The sequence below is a fragment of the Bombina bombina genome, chromosome 6 (genome assembly GCF_027579735.1).
Source record: "Bombina bombina isolate aBomBom1 chromosome 6, aBomBom1.pri, whole genome shotgun sequence".
Classification (NCBI taxonomy): Eukaryota; Metazoa; Chordata; class Amphibia; order Anura; family Bombinatoridae; genus Bombina; species Bombina bombina.
The window spans coordinates 776062745-776085716 of NC_069504.1; the positions used below are offsets into that span (position 1 = coordinate 776062745).

A 22972-nucleotide genomic window follows, 5' to 3' on the forward strand; every position below is an offset into this window, starting at 1 on the left:
ATGGACTCTTGCTAATATGAAAGAAATGAATTTATCAGGTAAGTTCTTACATAAATTATGTTTTTTGGCCTGTTTGGACTTCCACGTGGACTTGGAGGTGTATATTTGTGTCTTAGAATGACAAACCCCCCCCCCCCCCATAAATTATGCTTACCTGATAATTTAATTTCCATCTGTGGGAGGAGAGTCCACGGCTTCATTCATTACTTGTGGGAATTAAGAACCTGGCCACCAGGAGGAGGCAAAGACACACCAGCCAAAGGCTTAAATACCTCCCCCACTTCCCTCATCCCCCAGTCATTCTGCCAAGGGAACAAGGAACAGTAGGAGAAACATCAGGGTACAAATGGTGCCATAAGAACAAAAAGAAATTTAGGTCCGCCCACCGGAGAAACGGGCGGGAGCCGTGGACTCTCCTCCCACAGATGGAAATGAAATTATCAGGTAAGCATAATTTATGTTTTCCATCATAATGGGAGGAGAGTCCACGTCTTCATTCATTACTTGTGGGAAACAAATACCCAAGGTCTAGAGGACACTGAATGAAAAAAATGGGAGGGCAAAAAGGAGGCGGACCCTAATCTGAGGGCACCACAGCCTGCAAAACATTTCTCCCAAAAGCTGCTTCTAACAAAGCAACAACATCAAATTTGTCAAATTTAGCAAAAGTATGTAAGGAGGGCCAAGTAGCCGCCTTACAAATCTGCTCCATAGAGGCCTCATTCTTAAAGGCCCATGAAGAGGACATAGTCCTAGTTGAGTGAGCCGTAATCCTCTGAGGAGGCTTATGTCCCGCTGTCTCATAGGCCAAGCGGATAATGCTCCTCAACCAAAAAGATAAGGAAGTGGCCCTCTGCCCCTTGTGCTTCCCCGAATACACAACAAATAAAGAAGAAGTCTGTCTGAATTATTTTGTGGCCTGAAGATAGAACTTCAAGGCTCGAACCACATCCAAATGATGAAGCAACCTTTCCTTTGAAGAAAAACGGTTACGACACAAGGAAGGAAGTACTATTTCCTGATTGATATTACGATTCGACACAACCTTGGGAAGAAATCCCAGCCCAGTGCGAAGAACAGCCTTATCGGCGTGAAAAAACAGGTAAGGAGGCTCACATTGCAAGGCCCCCAACTCAGAGACTCTGCGTGCCGATGCAATAGCCAGTAGGAAAAGAACCTTCCAGGAAAGAAGTTTAATGTCAAGCGAATGCATAGGCCCTATGCAAAATCTTAAGAACCAAATTTAAGCTCCAAGGGGAGCGGAATTTCTAAGGACAGGCCTGATCCTAAACAGAGCCTGAACAAAGGACTGAATATCAGGAAGCTTTGCAAGCTTCTTGTGCAACAGTACAGACAAGGCCGAAATCTGTCCCTTTAAGGAACTGGCAGCAAGTCCCTTCTCCAACCCATCCTGGAGGAAGGACAGTATCCTGGATACCCTAACCTTATGCCAGGGATATCCACGCTCCTTACACCAGGACAAGTAGGTCCTCCACACCTTCTGATAGATGCGACGAGTGACCAGTTTCCTGGCTTGAATGAGAGTATCAATCACTCTCTCAGAAAAACCTCTCTTGGCTAAGTCTAAGCGTTCACTCTCCTCACAGTCAGCCTCAGAGAATCTAGATTTTGATGTAGAAAGGGACCCTGAACCAGCAGATCTCTGCGACAAGGTAACCTCCATGGAGGAGACAATGACATCCCCACCAGATCCGCAAACCAAGTCCTCCGCGGCCACGGCGGAGCAATCAGAATAGCCGAAGCTTACTCCTGCATGATGCGGGCCACTACTCGAGGTAGAAGTGGCAACGGTGGAAATATGTAGACTAGGTTGAACTCCCAAGGCACCGCTAAGGCACCTATCAGCTCTGCCTGGGGATCCCTGGACCCGACCCGTATCTGGGTAGCTTGAAGTTGAGTCTGGACCCCATGAGATCTATCTCTGGCGTCCCCCATCTGATGCAGATCTCCGCAAACACCTTGGGATGGAGAGACCATTCCCTCGGATGAAACAATTGTCTGCTGAGAAAATTCGCTTCCCAGTTGTCCACACCCGGAATGTGGATTGCCGATAGCGAACAGCTGTGGGTCTCCGCCCATTCCAGAATCCGAGATACTTCCCTCTAGGGAGCTTCTCGTTCCCACCTGATGGTAGATGTAAGCCACTGAGGTAATGTTGTCTGACTGAAATCTGATGAATCGGGAAGACCCCAGGAGGGGCCAAGTCCTCAGAGCGTTGAAGATCGCTCGAAGTTCCAGAATATTGATATGGAGAAGTGACTCCTCTTGAGTCCACCTGCCCTGTGCCTTTCTGGCACCCCAAACAGCTCCCCATCCTGAAAGACTTGCGTCTGTGGTCACAATCTCCCAGGATGGTCTCAAGTAGAATGTCCCCTGGGACAGTTGTCCCAGGCAGATCCACCAAGAGAGGGACTCCCTTGTTTGGTTGTCCAGAGAGATCTGTTGGGCTAGATCTGAGTGATCGCCATTCCATTATCTCAACATGCACAGCTAAAGAGGTCTGAGATGGAATGACATCTATGCTGGATACCATGAGCCCAATCACCTCCATACACCTGGCCACAGATGGCCTTGAGGACGTCTGAAGGGCAAGACAGCTGGACGCAATCTTGCAACGTCTCTGACCTGTCAGGAATATCTTCATGGATATGGAGTCTATTATCATACCCAAGAATTCCACTCTGTTGCCGGGTACCAGGGAACTCTTTCCTACATTTATCTTCCATCTATGAGATCGAAGGAGAAGAAGAAGTGCCCTCGAATGGTCCTCTGAGAGACTGCAGGACGGAGCCTGGACCCGGATGTCGTCCAGATAAGGTGACACTGCAATACCTCTGGCTCTCGCCACCGCAAGCAGCGCTCCCAGAACCTTTGTAAAGACTCTTGGGGCAGTCGCCAGGCCGAACGGAAGGGCCACAAACTGGAAGTGTTGGTCCAGAAATGCAAATCTCAGGAACCTGAAGTGATCCTTGTGGATTGGCACATGAAGGTAAGCATCCTTCAAATTTATTGTAGTCATGAACTGTCCCTCTTGAACTAGGGGCAGAATAGACCTGATCGTCTCCATCTTGAAAGATGAAATTTGTTTAGGCACTTTAGGTCTAGAATCGGGTGAAACGTGCTCTCCTTCTTTGGGACCACGAAAAGGTTTGAATAATACCCCAGACCTCTTTCTGCTAGAGGGACTGGAACGATTACTGCGAGAGAGAAGAGATCCCTCACGCACTCTAGAAAGGTGTCTCTCTTCTCTGGTCTTGATGATAGGTTTGACAGGAGGAATCTGCCCCTGGGCGGATGAGTCTTGAACCCTAACCTGTAACCCTGGGCGATGAACTCCAGAACCCAAGGGTCCTGAATGTCTCTTATCCAAGCCTCCGCAAAAAGAGATAGTCTGCCCCCTACGTGATCCAGAGACGGATCGGGGGCCGCCCCTTCATGCCGAATTTGTCTCGGCGGGCTTCTTGCTCTGCTTGGCTTTGTTCCAACATTGAGCTGGCTTCCAAGATCCCTTGAACTGCTCGGGTTTCGCGGCAGGCTGCTGGCGTTGGGACTTTTCCGAGCGAAAGGGACAAAAAGTAGACCCCTTAGGCTTATTCTTCTTATCCTGCGGTAGGAAAGCACCCTTGCCTCCCGTGACCGTGGATATGATAGAGTCTAGGCCTGGATCAAAAAGATCTTTCCCCTGAAATGGGAGGGATAGTAATCTAGACTTGAAAGTCATGTCAGCAGACCACAACTTTAACCACAGAGCCCTACGGGCTAGAACAGAAAAACCTGATGTCTTGGCATTCAGGCGAATAATCTGCATATTTCCATCACAGGTGAATTAATTAGCTACCCCTTAAGGCCTTAATTCGTTCCTGTATCTCCTCGAGGGGAGTCTCCACCTTGACCATAGCTGACAGAGCATCACACCAGTAGGTAGCAGCTCCAGCCACCGCTGCTGCCGGTTGAAGAATGAACCCCCGTGAGCTGAAACATCTTTCTCAACATGGATTACAATTTTTTATCCATGGGCTCCTTGAACGAAGAGTTATCTTCGAGCGGGATAGTAGTGCGCTTAGCGAGCGTTGATATAGCACCATCCACCTTACGGATGGCCCCCCACAGCTCAAGCTGCGAGTCCGGAACGGGGAATAGTTTTTTAAAAGAAGTAGAGGGGGAAAAGGACAAGCCTAGTTTCTCCCATTCGCAACCAGAGGTCTAGATGTCGCCGATTCCGACCCAGAAAGAGCGTCCTCCGAAGAGTCGGAGTCGTCATCAGCGCATAATCTGTCAGAGATATCCAACGGAGTAGATGGCCCCTGGGACGGATAGCTATGTTTCACCTTTCGCTTGCGCTTAGCAGGGCGTGACAAGGCACTGAAGGCCACAGAAACCGCCATCTGTAACCGATTAGCGAAGTCTGGCGGGGCCAAAGGGCGCCTCCCGCGGGAGGATTAGTAGTGCCCTGGGAAGCTGCATGTGCAATCGGAGATAAATGCAGGGAACGCACCTTGCGGGACGGAGAACCCTCAGAGGTGGACGGCTCAGTTGTACTAAATATCTTATTCTTTTTAGATATTGCAATCTTATCAAAGCATGTGGAACATAGTTGTGCAGGCAGATCAACTGGAACCTCCTCATAATAAACACAGTTATTGGATTTGGATAAAGAGGGAGTACCCTCCAACATATCAGAGTCCTCCATAGCTTTGCCTTTATTACGGACTAGATAGAATTAAATGGCACCTTTATACACCAAAGGCCGGGACACTCACCACCTCCTATGACCCGGACCACAGAGAAACTGCTCCGTCTCCTGAAACTGCTCCGTCTCCTGCAACTGCCGGTCAAGAAAGAGGAAGTTAAAGAGGCCACACCCAGTCACATGGAGTGCCATGCGGGACTGCCCCTGCACTGAACAGAAAAACCAGACGAAAAAGGCTGTGTAAATATCTCCCTAAGGAAACTGACTGTTCACACATTGACAGAGCCCCATCTCACACATGTTGCAGCAATAAACACAAAGAATATTAAGCATAATCCCCCCCCCTGTTCAATAACCCTCCTTCCGAGGATATTAACCCTTGATTCTATTCAGATAAAAGGAGACACATTGTGACCCAGTCTTCTTGCGTTATCATATGTGTATAAATGAAACAATCTTACCAGAATCTACGCCGTGAAACAGGAACACAGCCTTTCAAGTGTAACAGGGTAGTAGCATCACTCCTGACATGGACTTGAGAGCAGAAAGCAGGCAGCAAAATTCGTCAACGCTGATTGCTTATGGTTTCGCAGAAAGACTATCCCTGCATCTCCGGACTCTAACTTTCATCCAAGCTCTCACTGAGAGGCTGACAGGACTGCTTAAAACTCCAGTCCCATTCCAAAGAGTACTACCCTCCATAAGAGACTACTCTGAATCTTCCGACACTTCTCTGCCAACCTCCTGTGACGAAAGGCAAAGAATGACTGGGGGATTAGGAGAGTGGGGGAGGTATTTAAGCCTTTGGCTGGTTTGTCTTTGCCTCCTCCTGATGGCCAGGTTCTTAATTCCCATAGGTAATAAATGAAGCCGTGGACTCTCCTCCCATTAAGATGGAAATGAAAATATCCAGCTGACTTAACACTGCCCTTAGCTTTTTTGTTCTGTGGCAGGAAAGCTCCTTTACCTCCAGTGATTGTTGCAATAATAGCATCCAGTTCAGTTCCAAACAAAATCTTTTCCTGGAAAGGAAAGAAAATAAGTATGTTTTTTGATACCATATCAGCGAATTTCTTCAAGGCAAGATTCTTGGAACAAATCGTTAGAAGTGTCACACCAAACTGCAGTAGCTACAAAAATGCATGCTACGTTGAAAGCTGGGCGAAACACATAGCCTGCCAGCTTGAAGTATTGTCTGTGAAGGTTTTCAAGCTTCCTGTCCATAAGTTTCTCCAATCATGATAGACTCATGAATATGTTTTCCTTCTTGAACACGTGGATTTGAGCATGTGCAATTTAAAAAACAAGAAGAGAGCTGTAGGTGGAGCTTAGCAGCCATATTCGGCTGCTAACAAACAATGATTATTTAAAAGTTTCACATACTTCTTACAATCATTGAGATGTGGAACCTGTTACAAGATGCTTGCATGGTATGTAGCAAAAAGTAAAGAATAAGTATTGGGTCTAGATCCCTTTAAAGGATAATGTCATAAGGTTATTCTAGTGTGTTCTTTGAAGAAACATTACAGCAGTGTACCTTTTATTTAGTATTTTCATAAAAACTGTATTCCAATGAGAACTTATACAAGGGTTGAGAATATGCGTGTTTACTTGTATCCATTTCTTTATTTAAAGGGACATGCTTCTCCAGTATTTGTATTGTTTAAAAAGATAGATAATCCCCTTATTACACATCCCCCAGTTTTGCAGAACCAACACAGTTAAATTAATATACTTTTTACCTCTGTAATTACCTTGTATCTAAGCCTCTGCTTACTGCCCCCTTATTTCAGTTCTTTTGATAGACTTGCATTTTAGCCAATCAGTGCCCTCTCATAAGTAACCTCACGGGCGTGAGCACAATGTTATCTATATGGCACAAATTAACTAACATCCCACAGCTGTGAAAAACTGTCAAAAGGTATTCAGAGATAAGAGGCGGCCTTAAAAGGATTAGAAATTAGCACATGAGACTACCTAGGTTTAGCTTTCCACAAAGAATACCAAGAGAGCAAAGCAAATTTGATGATACGAGTAAATTGGAAAGTTGTTAAACTTTCATGATTCAGATAGGGCATGCAATTTTAAATTTTGACTGTCCCTTTAATATTAGTTATGGTAATGTCTGTTATTTGCCGTACAAGAGTTCCAAAGTCCTTTTTTTACCCCCCATTTAAAGGGGGACAGTAAAGTAAAAATGAAGGTCATGATTTAGATAGAGCATGCAATCAAAAAACACGAAAACAAATAACTTCCCAAAGTCTATGATCTAATATGCTTCTTTCCATTGCTATCATTTGTTGAAAATCACACCTAGTTAGGATCAGGAGCAGCAATGCTTTAATGGGTGCTAGCTGCTGATTGGTGCCTGAACATATATGTCTCTTCTTTTTGGTTCAGCTGAAGTAGTATTCAGCTAGCTTGAAGTAGTAGTGCATATGCTTCTCCTTCAACAAAGGGTACCAAGAGAATGAAACATATTTGAATTGGAAAATTGTTTACAATTATATGCTCTATCTGAATCATGAAATACAAATGTTGGGTTTCATATCACTTTAAATAACAAATGCAATTTGGTTTGTTATTTCTATACATTAGAGACGTATGAGTGTAAGTAGCAAATACTGACCCGGCAGCTTTGGCAACAGCTACCAAAAGAACACTGAGCGCCTGCTCGCAGCTTGCAAGTTCCGAACTCACAGCAGGCATCCAGCTCACATTCCTAAAGGTTTAGGAAAGACAATAAAATGACACATTTATTCATCATGAGCAGCATCTTAAAAATACAAAGCTAGCAACATATTATTTTATAAGTTTTAAAAATAAACTTGATTAATGGTAGAAAAGATATTATAGTGTGTTAGATATACTGTACTCAAAAGTAAAAGTTGCTTAAATTCAAATATATATATATTTTTTTTTACATTTTACAATGCTCAATCTGCCTATGAGTTAATGATCACTTGACTAAAATACCTGAGGGCCAATGAGATTTGGCAGTAAGTACTGATATTGTTGTATTGGTTCAGTTTTAATTTAAACAGCCTTTACTTTACATTTTTAACCATTCTTTATTTCAATGTCACTTTAAGAAAATATCTAAAGTGAATTAAGGTAGAAATCATAGAAGTGTGATAAAGTAACTATAAGGTAATACCAAAATATACTTTCTGCATGAGATCACACCCATAAAAGGCTAGACACTGGATAACACGCATACGTTCATACACAAAAACATTTATTATTGTAATTAAAAAAAAAAAAAAGGCTGAAGTTGCCAGGGTAATGTCAATACTGGTTGCTTAGGAATATATATATATATATATATATATATATATATATATATATATATATATATATATATATACACACACACACATATATATATATATATACAGGTGGCCCTCGGTTTACGACGGTTCAATTTGCGCCGTTTCAGAATAATGCCCTTTTTTTTGCTATTGAAAAGCATTGACTGCTATTGCAAGCATTAGCACATGCATACATTAAAATAGCCAGTAGGTGGAGCTGTCTGCTTGTCTTGCAGCAAACACATGCAAAGAAAAGCAAGCCAGACATGATCAATGGATCAGCTTTCAAAGGAACAAGATCTAGCAGCCACTTCCCTTAGCTGCAGACTCAATGCTGAGAAGTGTTTGCAGAAAAACAGAATTTATGTTTACCTGATAAATTTCTTTCTCCAACGGTGTGTCCGGTCCACGGCGTCATCCTTACTTGTGGGATATTCTCTTCCCCAACAGGAAATGGCAAAGAGCCCAGCAAAGCTGGTCACATGATCCCTCCTAGGCTCCGCCTACCCCAGTCATTCGACCGACGTTAAGGAGGAATATTTGCATAGGAGAAACCATATGGTACCGTGGTGACTGTAGTTAAAGAAAATAAAATATCAGACCTGATTAAAAAAACCAGGGCGGGCCGTGGACCGGACACACCGTTGGAGAAAGAAATTTATCAGGTAAACATAAATTCTGTTTTCTCCAACATAGGTGTGTCCGGTCCACGGCGTCATCCTTACTTGTGGGAACCAATACCAAAGCTTTAGGACACGGATGAAGGGAGGGAGCAAATCAGGTCACCTAAATGGAAGGCACCACGGCTTGCAAAACCTTTCTCCCAAAAATAGCCTCAGAAGAAGCAAAAGTATCAAACTTGTAAAATTTGGTAAAAGTGTGCAGTGAAGACCAAGTCGCTGCCCTACATATCTGATCAACAGAAGCCTCGTTCTTGAAGGCCCATGTGGAAGCCACAGCCCTAGTGGAATGAGCTGTGATTCTTTCGGGAGGCTGCCGTCCGGCAGTCTCGTAAGCCAATCTGATGATGCTTTTAATCCAAAAAGAGAGAGAGGTAGAAGTTGCTTTTTGACCTCTCCTTTTACCTGAATAAACAACAAACAAGGAAGATGTTTGTCTAAAATCCTTTGTAGCATCTAAATAGAATTTTAGAGCGCGAACAACATCCAAATTGTGCAACAAACGTTCCTTCTTTGAAACTGGTTTTGGACACAGAGAAGGTACGATAATCTCCTGGTTAATGTTTTTGTTAGAAACAACTTTTGGAAGAAAACCAGGTTTAGTACGTAAAACCACCTTATCTGCATGGAACACCAGATAAGGAGGAGAACACTGCAGAGCAGATAATTCTGAGACTCTTCTAGCAGAAGAAATCGCAACTAAAAACAAAACTTTCCAAGATAATAACTTAATATCAACGGAATAAGAACTAAATTGAGACTCCAAGGAGGAGTCAAAGGTTTGTAAACAGGCTTGATTCTAACCAGAGCCTGAACAAAGGCTTGAACATCTGGCACAGCTGCCAGCTTTTTGTGAAGTAATACCGACAAGGCAGAAATCTGTCCCTTCAGGGAACTTGCAGATAATCCTTTTTCCAATCCTTCTTGAAGGAAGGATAGAATCCTAGGAATCTTAACCTTGTCCCAAGGGAATCCTTTAGATTCACACCAACAGATATATTTTTTCCAAATTTTATGGTAAATCTTTCTAGTCACAGGCTTTCTGGCCTGAACAAGAGTATCGATAACAGAATCTGAGAATCCTCGCTTCGATAAAATCAAGCGTTCAATCTCCAAGCAGTCAGCTGGAGTGAAACCAGATTCGGATGATCGAACGGACCCTGAACAAGAAGGTCTCGTCTCAAAGGTAGCTTCCAAGGTGGAGCCGATGACATATTCACCAGATCTGCATACCAAGTCCTGCGTGGCCACGCAGGAGCTATCAAGATCACCGACGCCCTCTCCTGCTTGATCCTGGCTATCAGCCTGGGGATGAGAGGAAATGGCGGGAACACATAAGCTAGTTTGAAGGTCCAAGGTGCTACTAGTGCATCCACTAGAGCCGCCTTGGGATCCCTGGATCTGGCCCCGTAGCAAGGAACTTTGAAGTTCTGACGAGAGGCCATCAGATCCATGTCTGGAATGCCCCACAGGTGAGTGACTTGGGCAAAGATTTCCGGATGGAGTTCCCACTCCCCCGGATGCAATGTCTGCCGACTCAGAAAATCCGCTTCCCAATTTTCCACTCCTGGGATGTGGATAGCAGACAGGTGGCAGGAGTGAGACTCCGCCCAAAGAATAATTTTGGTTACTTCTTCCATCGCTAGGGAACTCCTTGTTCCCCCCTGATGGTTGATGTACGCAACAGTCGTCATGTTGTCTGATTGAAACCGTATGAACCTGGTCCTCGCAAGCTGGGGCCAGGCCTGGAGAGCATTGAATATCGCTCTCAGTTCCAGAATATTTATCGGTAGAAGAGATTCTTCCCGAGACCAAAGACCCTGAGCTTTCAGGGATCCCCAGACCGCGCCCCAGCCTATCAGACTGGCGTCGGTCGTGACAATGACCCACTCTGGTCTGTGGAACATCATCCCTTGAGACAGATTGTCCAGGGACAGCCACCAACGGAGTGAGTCTCTGGTTCTCTGATTTACTTGTATCTTCGGAGACAAGTCTGTATAGTCCCCATTCCACTGACTGAGCATGCACAGTTGTAATGGTCTTAGATGAATGCGCGCAAAAGGAACTATGTCCATCGCCGCCACCATCAACCCGATCACTTCCATGCACTGAGCTATGGAAGGAAGAGGAACGGAATGAAGTATCCGACAAGAGTCCAGAAGCTTTGTTTTTCTGGCCTCTGTTAGAAAGATCCTCATTTCTAAGGAGTCTATAATTGTTCCCAAGAAGGGAACCCTTGTTGACGGGGATAGAGAACTCTTTTCCACGTTCACTTTCCAGCCGTGAGATCTGAGAAAGGCCAGGACAATGTCCGTGTGAGCCTTTGCTTGAGGAAGGGACGACGCTTGAATCAGAATGTCGTCCAGGTAAGGTACTACTGCAATGCCCCTTGGTCTTAGCACCGCTAGAAGGGACCCTAGTACCTTTGTGAAAATCCTTGGAGCAGTGGCTAATCCGAAAGGAAGCGCCACGAACTGGTAATGTTTGTCCAGGAATGCAAACCTTAGGAACCGATGATGTTCCTTGTGGATAGGAATATGTAGATACGCATCCTTTAAATCCACCGTGGTCATGAATTGACCTTCCTGGATGGAAGGAAGGATAGTTCGAATGGTTTCCATCTTGAACGATGGGACCTTGAGAAATTTGTTTAAGATCTTGAGATCTAGGATTGGTCTGAACGTTCCCTCTTTTTTGGGAACTATGAACAGATTGGAGTAGAACCCCATCCCTTGTTCTCTTAATGGAACAGGATGAATCACTCCCATCTTTAACAGGTCTTCTACACAATGTAAGAACGCCTGTCTTTTTATGTGGTCTGAAGACAACTGCGACCTGTGGAACCTCCCCCTTGGGGGAAGTCCCTTGAATTCCAGAAGATAACCCTGGGAGACTATTTCTAGCGCCCAAGGATCCAGAACATCTCTTGCCTAAGCCTGAGCGAAGAGAGAGAGTCTGCCCCCCACCAGATCCGGTCCCGGATCGGGGGCCAATATTTCATGCTGTCTTGGTAGCAGTGGCAGGTTTCTTGGCCTGCTTTCCCTTGTTCCAGCCTTGCATTGGTCTCCAAGCTGGCTTGGCCTGAGAAGTATTACCCTCTTGCTTAGAGGACGTAGCACCTTGGGCTGGTCCGTTTTTACGAAAGGGACGAAAATTAGGTCTATTTTTTGCCTTGAAGAGCCGATCCTGAGGAAGGGCGTGGCCCTTACCCCCAGTGATATCAGAGATAATCTCTTTCAAGTCAGGACCAAACAGCGTTTTCCCCTTGAAAGGAATGTTTAGTAGCTTGTTCTTGGAAGACGCATCAGCCGACCAAGATTTCAACCAAAGCGCTCTGCGCGCCACAATAGCAAACCCAGAGTTCTTAGCCGCTAACTTAGCCAATTGCAAAGAGGCGTCTAGAGTGAAAGAATTAGCCAATTTGAGAGCATTGATTCTGTCCATAATCTCCTCATAAGGAGGAGAGTCACTATCGAGCACCTTAAGCAGTTCATCAAACCAGAAATATGCGGCAGTAGTGACAGGGACAATGCATGAAATGGGTTGTAGAAGGTAACCCTGCTGAACAAACATCTTTTTAAGCAAACCTTCTAATTTTTTATCCATAGGATCTTTGAAAGCACAACTATCCTCTATGGGAATAGTGGTGCGTTTGTTTAAAGTAGAAACCGCTCCCTCGACCTTGGGGACTGACTGCCATAAGTCCTTTCTGGGGTCGACCATAGGAAACAATTTTTTAAATATGGGGGGAGGGACGAAAGGAATACCGGGCCTTTCCCATTCTTTATTAACAATGTCCGCTACCCGCTTGGGTATAGGAAAAGCTTCTGGGAGCCCCGGCACCTCTAGGAACTTGTCCATTTTACATAGTTTCTCTGGGATGACTAAATTTTCACAATCATCCAGAGTGGATAATACCTCCTTAAGCAAAATGCGGAGATGTTCCAATTTAAATTTAAATGTAATCACATCAGATTCAGCCTGCTGAGAAATGTTCCCTAAATCAGTAATTTCTCCCTCAGACAAAACCTCCCTGGCCCCCTCAGATTGGGTTAGGGGCCCTTCAGAGATATTAATATCAGCGTCGTCATGCTCTTCAGTAACTAAAACAGAGCAGCCACGCTTACGCTGACAAGGGTTAATTTTGGCTAAAATGTTTTTGACAGAATTATCCATTACAGCCGTTAATTGTTGCATAGTAAGGAGTATTGGCGCGCTAGATGTACTAGGGACCTCCTGAGTGGGCAAGACTCGTGTAGACGAAGGAGGGAATGATGCAGTACCATGCTTACTCCCCTCACTTGAGGAATCATCTTGGGCATCATTGTCATTATCACATTTATTTAAATGAATAGGAATTCTGGCTTCCCCACATTCAGAACACAGTCTATCTGGTAGTTCAGACATGTTAAACAGGCATAAACTTGATCAGAAAGTACAAAAAACGTTTTAAAATAAAACCGTTACTGTCACTTTAAATTTTAAACTGAACACACTTTATTACTGCAATTGCGGAAAAACATGAAGGAATTGTTCAAAATTCACCAAATTTTCACCACAGCGTCTTAAAGCCTTGAAAATATTGCACACCAATTTTGGAAGCTTTAACCCTTAAAATAACGGAACCGGAGCCGTTTTAAGCTTTAAACCCCTTTACAGTCCCTGGTATCTGCTTTGCTGAGACCCAACCAAACCCAAAGGGGAATACGATACCAAATGACGCCTTCAGAAGTCTTTTATAAGTATCAGAGCTCCTCTCACATGCGACTGCATGCCATGCCTCTCAAAAACAAGTGCGCAACACCGGCGCGAAAATGAGACTCTGCCTATGCTTTGGGAAAGCCCCTAAAGAATAAGGTGTCTAAAACAGTGCCTGCCGATATTATTATATCAAAATACCCAGATAAAATGATTCCTCAAGGCTAAATATGTGTTAATAATCAATCGATTTAGCCCAGAAAAAGTCTACAGTTTAAATAAGCCCTTGTGAAGCCCTTATTTACAATCGTAATAAACATGGCTTACCGGATCCCATAGGGAAAATGACAGCTTCCAGCATTACATCGTCTTGTTAGAATGTGTCATACCTCAAGCAGCAAGGGACTGCAAACTGTTCCCCCAACTGAAGTTAATTGCTCTCAACAGTCCTGTGTGGAACAGCCATGGATTTTAGTTACGGTTGCTAAAATCATTTTCCTCATACAAACAGAATTCTTCATCTCTTTTCTGTTTCTGAGTAAATAGTACGTACCAGCACTATTTGAAAATAACAAACTCTTGATTGAATAATGAAAAACTACAGTTAAACACTAAAAAACTCTAAGCCATCTCCGTGGAGATGTTGCCTGTACAACGGCAAAGAGAATGACTGGGGTAGGCGGAGCCTAGGAGGGATCATGTGACCAGCTTTGCTGGGCTCTTTGCCATTTCCTGTTGGGGAAGAGAATATCCCACAAGTAAGGATGACGCCGTGGACCGGACACACCTATGTTGGAGAAAAGGCAAGTAATAAAAACGTTTTTGTTCATTAAACTTAGATTGATGATGATACAATCTATTTTATTAGGTTAATAATGCTGTTTCACATTTAAAGTCTTCATTTCAAAGCTTTAAAAATAATGTATTAGGTGTTACTTATGTCAATTTTGAGAGGGGCCTGGAACCTAACTCCCTCACTTCCCATTGACTTACATTATAAACTGGGTTTCAATTTACAACCATTGCTTCTGGAACCTAACCCCGGCGTAAACTGAGGGCTACCTGTATATATATATATATATATATATATATATATATATATATATATATATATACATATACAGTGTTCTCCACCGAAAGGTTGCCAGCCGGATGGCATTATAAAGTTGCTGGGCTGGATGGGGGCAGTGTAATACTACCCAAAGCCTAAATTATTTGCATAATTTAACGTAAAATTAGTTAATGATACTTGTGTAATAAACATCAAAACATTTCAATATTAGCTCATTTTAGCTCAATATTGGCTAAAATTTTATCCAGGTGGTCAGTAAAATCAGCCGGGTGGTTTTCCCATTAAAAAGGTCCTGGGAAGAACACTGAATGTAAAAATTATATATATATAAAAACGATGCTTAATTGATAAATTCATTTCCTTCATGATAGTAAGAGTACATGTGGGAATATTACTCTCCTGATCACTAGGAGGAGGCAAAAGACACCCCAACACACCAGAGCTTTAAATCCCTCCAACTTCCAATGATCCTCAGTAATACATATAGCCAAGTAGATAAAGAAAAAAGAAAAGGAAAGATGAAGCAGAGAAAAGAAGCGCAGAACAAGTACAGCCGGCACCTGAAGAAAAAGAAAGGGCAGGGCTCACGGACTCTCACCATAATGAAAAAAATTAACTTTTTTTTTCTATCATCAGATGGTGAGAGTCCACAAGTCATTACATGTGCAAATCAATACCCAATCTGTGGAGTCCACAAGACAAATGTGAATAGGGGGGATAAACCGTGAAGACATGACCTTGCTATTCAGGCACTATAGCCCACAGAACTTTCCTGCCAAAAGTAGCTTTAGAAAAAGCATACACATCAAAGTGATAAACTTAGAAAAAGTGTGCAAAGTTTTACAAATCTGATCAATATAAGCCGAATTATGAAAGGCCAAAGAAGTAGCAACTGCTCTAGTGGAATAAGCATTAATGCGCTCGGGAGACTTTCCACCGTAACCAAATAAACCTTGCAAAATAAGGCTTTAAGTCAAGTTGCTAAAGTAAAAACCGTAGCTTTCTGACCTTTGCTGGACAAAAAAAAAAGGAACCACAATTTCCTGAATGATAGTATCTGTAGATACCATCTTAAGAAAAAAATTCCCCTGGCTGAAAAGACTGCTGACTGACGAAGACTGGCTCCCAATTGTTCACACCTGGTATGAAGGTTGACAAAAATCCTGCAATAATGACGTTCTGCCCAACTGATCATGCGGAACACTTCCCTCATCGGTAAGGAACTGCAAGTTCCTCCCTAATAATTGACATAAGTCACTGCCGTGACATTATCTGACAGGGAATTTCAGAAAAGATTTGTGTCTGAAGTTGGGACCTGAAGATTGCACAAAGTTCCAAAAAATGTATTTGTAACCTCGTCTTCTGAGGAGACCAAACTCTCTGCAATGTCCGAGACCCCCTGACAGCACCCCAACCTACCAGGGTTTGGAGATTACTATACACAATAGATGAAGAAAAAAGGCTCCCTGAACCAAGGACTGGTGAGTATGCCATCAAGTCAAAGACTGTCTTTTCTTGTGATCTAACAAAATCCTCTGATATAGATTCTCATGGTACACATTCCATTGATGTAGCATCTGCAATAGGAGGGCCGGAAGATTTATTCTGGAAAATGGAACTGCCTCTGAGGCAGCCACCAAAAGACCCACAACGTCCATGCACTGAGCAACAGAAGGGAGATTATTCAGCTGCAGAAGGGCACAGGGTGGTTACAGCTTCAGTCTGTGCTGATCTGGCAGAGACAAAATAGTCACAGAATCGATTATGAACCCCAGAAAAGATACACAAGTCTGAGGGGTTAATGAGCTTTTTGGAAGATTTCTTTTACAACCGTGACTTTGAGGCAACTGAAGAACCATCTGAGTGTGAAACACAGACAGATGATAAAAAGGAGTGTGAACCAGAATGTCATCCAAGTAAGGAACTACAGTAATTAATTGAGCTTGAACTACTGACAACAAAGCTCCCAGAACCTTTGAAAACACTCTTGAAGCTGTAGCCAGACCAAAAAGAAGGGCCACTAACTGATAATGCTTATCTAGAAAAGTAAATCTCAGGAACTTGACATGATCCCTGTACATAGGGATATGCAAATCAGAATCTTTAAGTCTATGGTAGACCTAAACTACACTAAAGGAGGTAAAGTGCAAATTGTCTCCATCTTGAAAGAAGGAACTTTCAGGAATTTGTTCAATATTTTGAGAACTAAAGCAGGTCAACAATTACTCTCTTTCTTTGGCACTATAGAGCAGCGGTCGACAACCAGTGGTCCGTGGACCACTGATGGTCCACAAGAAGATGTTGGTGGTCCCTGACACCATCAAGCAGGAATTAATCTTCTCTGATGGCGTCCCCCTCGTCGCGACGCAACTCCCTACTGGACATCAGTGAAAACCGGAGGAGGAATTAAATTACAATCTCCCTACGCACGTTGCGTAGTACTACACAACTTGCGTAGCTAGATTGTATATTTAACTCCTCCTGCCCGGCGCGCTGTTCAGAGAGGTTGATATAGTCTTGGCTTGAAATAGTGGAATTATAGTATATAAAAAAAGAATTTATTTTCTTCCCTTTACCCGTCTCTTTTTAGTAGTTTTCCTAATTTCTTCAGATGGACTTACATCACTGTTTGTCTTCCTCCTCTCCATTTTCTTTTTTTTTTTTATTAAATATGAATTATTTTTAATTCTAATAATTTTCCAGCACACAAATCCATTCCACCTGAATTCCATTAATTGCCATCCAGCAGATCAGCCATATCCCACCAGTATTATAGTAATTGCCAGTAACATCAGTTGTGGTTAGCTCACATCCATATTGAGAGCTTTCTGATATAAACTTAATTTATGACTCCAATGTCTGTCCATGATCATAAGTAGTTTTGAATAATTCCTAACTGGGGAGGTAACTTGGAAGTCTTGTGGTCCTTTTAAACATAATTCTTTTTTTCCCACTTTCTGCCTCTGTTTGCAGCTCAAAAGTTTTCTCTCAGTTCTGTCATTCAGTTAGTTAATTCCACAAAAATTATTCTTAAAAATGTGTAAATATATACATAATGTAAATTTAGCTATGGTTATACTAGCTATGTACAGTATGTATGTGTGTATATATATATATATATACACATACACACACACATTATAGAGGTTTGTACCTTTTAAAAAAAATTCATGTTAGTGGTCCATGGGATTGTAAATTGTGAGATTAGTGGTCCCTGAGGCCTGAAAGGCTGGCGACCCCTGCTATAGAGAAATTTGAATAAAACCCATAGTTAATTCTGAAGTTGGAACTGGAGTAATAACTCCCATTAATTCCAGATCTCTCACAGACGCCAGAAAGCTTGGGCCTTTAAATGATCTTGAGGCACTCAAGATAAAAAGAATCTTCCCCTAGGAGGCATTGAATAAAAAAGTATTCAATACTCCTTTGAAATGATTTTCAATAATAAGGGATCCTGAACAGATTTCTCCCAAGCCTCTCAAAAGAGACTTCATCTGCCCCCAACAGAAACTGATCTGCTATGGGGCCGCACCTTCATGTAGTCTTGCGAACTTGTGTAGGCTTCTTGGACTATTTATTTTTGGACTAAAAAGGGTTACACTCCCAGGAGGATTTGGAATAACCAGAACTCTGGGGGGCAGGGGGTGAATCTTTCTTACACCCAGTGACTGTGGCAATAATAGCATCAAGTCAAAGCCCAAACAGAGTTTTACCCTGAAAAGGGAGAGAAAGCATATCAGAAGACCAAAGACACTAGAATTTAACATCACTAAAAATAAATAGAACTTTCAGTCATCACGTTATAAAAAAGTGTGCTAAACTTACCCTTCCTGTGTCATGGCCTCTTCGCTAAACTCCATCTGCTTACATCACAACGCTCCGAAATGTGGAAATGTCACCTCATTGAAAAAAAGAGCGCTTTAAACCACAAGTTGCTTGACTGTAAGACAATCGTCTCCATCTAAAGTAAAGCAATCAAAACTTCCTGCAATAAGGCATGAATATGCTCAAGTCTTAAATTAGAGGACACATCCTCTGCCGCAACAGCAGTGTCTTGAGACTCTTAGAGATTATCCTCAGAATAAGAGTTCTCAGAGGAACACACCTATAATTAATGGTTAACTCCTAAGGGAAGTCACTAATGAGCTAAAGGCCAAACAAGGACCACCTTCAAATCCTTGCAAATTTCTGCGCTTAACAGCTGGAGGCAAGCAAGCTGAAACCCCACTAATATAATATAACCCTTAAAGGAACAGTCTAGACCCAATACTTATTCTTTATTACTTATTGTTACATACCTGACAAGCATTTTGCAATGGGTTTCACATCTATAAGCTTGTAAGAAGTACATAAAGTTTTTAAACAATCATCGTTTGTTAGCAGCTAAAAATGGCCACCAAACTCCGCCAAGCTTTCTTCTTGTCCAGTAAGCAGTTTTCTTGTATGACAGTTTAGCAGTGCATGTTTAAAGTTAGCTATTTTCAAATTGCACATGCACAAATCAGCGTGTGCATGTAGGAAAATCAATTCACAAGTCAATTGTGATTGGAGAAATGTACCATGATGAGAGTCCACAAGCCATAAAATGTGGGATCTAATACCGAATCTGTGAAGTCCACAAGAACACCATGAAATAAGGTGGGATAAAGCTAAACAGGCACAGTGACCTGCAGACCTTTACTGCCAAAAGTAGCATCATAACATGCAAATGTGTCAAAATAATGGAACTTAGTAAAAGTATGTAAAAGTGGACCAAGTGGCTGCTTTACAAATTTGATCAATGGAAGCTTTATTCCTGAAAGTCCAAGAGGTGGCACATTCTCTGGTAGAGTAAGACAGTAATTTGCTCTGGGTCAAGACTTCCCTGCCACAAAGTAAGTCTTGTGAATAAAAGCCTAAAAGCCTTGCAGTGACCAGAAAACTTAATGAACAAGGAAGAAGAATTTCTAAGTTATTTAGAAGTCTGAAGATAAAATCTCAAGGCTCTGATAAGTTATGAAAAGTCTCTTTACAATTCCTAGGAAATAGGGATAAAGAGAAGGAACCACATTTTCCTGATTAATCCGAAGATACTAACTCAGGTAGGAAAGAATAGTTAGTTCTCAAAATAGCCTTGTCCTGATGAAGAGGATAGAGCAGAAAGTTCAGACACTCCCCTGGCTGAAGAAATGGCTAATAGAAAGAGAACCTGAATATCAAAACCAAGCATTGGCTCAAAAGATTGAGTCTGAAGAACTCTTAAAAGCAGGTTAAAGCTCTACGGAGGAGAAGCCGGTCTGATAACTGGTCTTATCCGGACTAAAGCCTTAACAAAGTTCAGAAAGATTAGAAATTGTTTTGTGATAGAAGACCAAGAAGGCCAACATTTGACCTTTTAGGGAACTAGCAGATAAACATTTTTCCTGACCATCCTTTAAGAATTATAATACTCAAGGAATTGAGTTCCAATGGTAATGCTTAGTCTCACACCAGTTAAGAAACATTTCCCACTCCTTGTGATATATGTGCTGGGTAACGGCCTTCTAAAGTGTCAATAAGTTGATCAGAGAAACCTCACTGAGACAAAACTAGCCATTTAATCACCATGCCGTCAAACTTGAGGTTTTGATAAAAGAAGACCTTGAGAGAGACAGTCCTTCTTGAGAGGAAGACATCAAGGCTGGCTGGAAGATATTTGGTTAGATCTGCATGCTATGCCAGAGCAATCAGTATTACAGACACTCGTTCTTGTCTTATCTGGCTATTACCCTGGATAGCAACACAAAAGATGGAAAGATGTAAATCAGATTGAACGACCTGGGAATCAATAAAGCATCTATGAGAGTCACCTGTGGATCCTGAGATTTTACACAATACTAGTGCAGCTTGTGATTCAAACAAGAGGCAATAAGATCTATGTCTGGCCTACCCAAATGACTAACAATCTGGTATAATGCCCCCTGATTCAGGGACCACTCATCGGGAGAAAGAGAAGAAGTCTGCTTCCCGGTTGTCCAGAGCCAGTATGTGGATTGCTAAAATCATGCAATGATGGTGTTCTGCCCACAATAGAATGTGGGGTACCTCTTTCATCATTTAGGCACTAACAGTTCCCCCTTAGTGATTGATGAATGCCTACACAGTGACACTGTCTGATTGAAATCTCAGAAATAATTCCTGTTTTAATAAGAGCCAGCTCTGGAGAGCCCTGAAAATTGTGCAGAGTTCCAAGATGTTGACTGGTAAACTCCTTGAGATCTTTGTGACCCCCAGACAGCACCCAAACTGGACATGTTGGCATCCGTGTTGATCACCATCCAAGTTGGATGGAGCAAGGAGGCCCCCTAAACAAGAGATTGGTGAGTCTTTGACCAAGTTAGGGACTGCCTTTTCTTAAACTCTAAGGAGATCTTCGGAGTAAGATCCTCCTTTCTGCTTCTGCAACATTTTTAGTTGTAGAGAACATAAATTGAATCTTGCAAATGAAATGGCATCTGAATCTGCTACCATGAGCCATACCACTTCCATGCATTGAAGAACTGAAGGAAGAGAGGTATGCTGTAAAAGAGAACATACCTTCACCAACATGAGTCTGAATTGATCAGTAAAACTCATTTTAATTGATACTAAATCTGTTTTGAAACCCAGGACTTTTTGGTCTGTTTGGGCTTAGGCCAAGAGGAACCAGGGTTCTACGAGAACTTGGAGGTGTCTGACTTTTTAGACACGGAGGAAGAGTATCTTTGCGACTTGGATTGACAAAAGAAAACATCATTGCACAGCAAACACTGTTGAAAATAGTTAAACTATGTGTGTATCGCCCTACCTAAGGGTTGAGCATGGTGTCTAAAAAAAAGTAAGCTCTACCAATTTGCATATATATATATATATATATATATATATATATATATATATATATATATATATATATAAATAAAAGTAATGAAAAGCAAGTATTTACAGGTATACAGCAACACAGAAAAAAGAGGCACACAAAGGGTTAACCCCTAAAGGGAACACAGAATAATGGTACAATGTAAAACTGAATTCCCTAAGTATTTTAAAATCTAAAATAATTACAATTGCAGAAAAACATAAATTATGTTTACCTGATAATTTTCTTTTCTTCAGATGGAAAGAGTCCACAGCTGCATTCATTACTTTTGGGAAAACAATACCCAAGCTATAGAGGACACTGAATGCCAAGACGGGAGGGTACAAGAGGCCGCCCATTCTGAGGGCACCAGGCCTGAAACCACTACTCAACAAAACCCCGTTTTGTCCTAAGCCGAGAACATTGAAAGGAAAAAGCCCCAAGGACACTGACCCGCAGATAGTCCGGAAGCCTAGCTAGAGAACGCAAAATCAGACTCAACTGAGCCAACAGTCAGCCCCCAACCACACACCCCTTACTAGCGAAGGAAACATCAGCCCAAAACTCCCAAAGGAACAGGGCAAGAAAAAAATCAAAGTAAATCAAAAGGACACCACAAAATTTCATAAAGGAAGACCCCTAGATCGAGCCCAGCTCATAAAGATCCAAAACAAATAAGGGGAGGCAACGCCCAGACCAACATAACACAAGGTCTAGGACCAGGCATCCGAACATCGATTTTTACTCTCAACTTCGAGTGGAAGCACCGAAACGACAACTGAAGACTTATTCTCAAGTCATCAGCACTTAGAATACTAAAGTATTCAACACAAAAATGTGTAGCAGACCCAGACGAGGTAAACATCCGAGTCAAGAACACGCAGCCGTCATCAGCATGACCGAGAGAGAGAATACTTTACTAAGAAGTAAAATGCGGCTAAACAAGATATCGGATTGTAAAAGCTCCAAGACAGAGAAACTCTCTAGGCAATCCCAGCCGCCAGGCTGACACATAGGTCCCAAAAGGGAAGAAGTATAGAACCTCAACTAGGCCCATTACACCCCAGAGGAACAAACAATCTCAGGACCTACTCCCAGCCGGGCCTGCCCAAGCATCAGTAGGTCCGAAAACAGGGGAACAGAAGATCCCCGACACCCGCTCACAAAAGAGCGAAAAAAATGGCTTCAGCCATTCCACAGAGCTTGGAACCTCCCGAAACTCCATAAGAACAGTCGACAAGGCCGAAGACCCAGCAAAAGCCCATCTCGACGCGGAGCCAGCAAGACTCCAGAAAGAACAGGACAACACACAGAGAGCATGCTTCTCTCCAAATAGGTTAAACTCTGTTTCATCCCTTGAGCCTAGGAAAAGTCCTAAACAAGGCCTCCATAGGAGAACAAGTCCCCACTAAGAAAAAGGGGGCCTTTAGAGACAGAGCACCTGCCTACGAGGCACAAGGACACAGGCTGAATAAGAGAGCACTCTCCAACGCAGATGAACCGGGAAGGAATCCCCTGAAAACTTAGCGCACAGAAGGGTGCATTAGCTGCAGCGGTTACCCTATAACCCTTCGCCTGCAGAACCGCGAAGCCATTAGGTTACTTCAGCAAACCGTCCAAGGGAAACCGTTCATTGAGCGTAGGCAA

The 22972-nt window shown here is 42.7% G+C and overlaps 1 protein-coding gene across 1 annotated transcript in view; it reads right to left on the reverse strand.

Annotated features, from left to right (window-relative positions):
• The window catches only part of ADAM9 (ADAM metallopeptidase domain 9), a 621882-nt gene that overhangs the window by 228821 nt on the left and 370089 nt on the right, over window positions 1–22972 (reverse strand). Inside the window, exon 13 of the mRNA XM_053718079.1 lies at window positions 7341–7433. Coding sequence (XP_053574054.1) covers window positions 7341–7433 — 93 coding nt within the window. The remainder of the gene's footprint in view (window positions 1–7340; window positions 7434–22972) is intronic.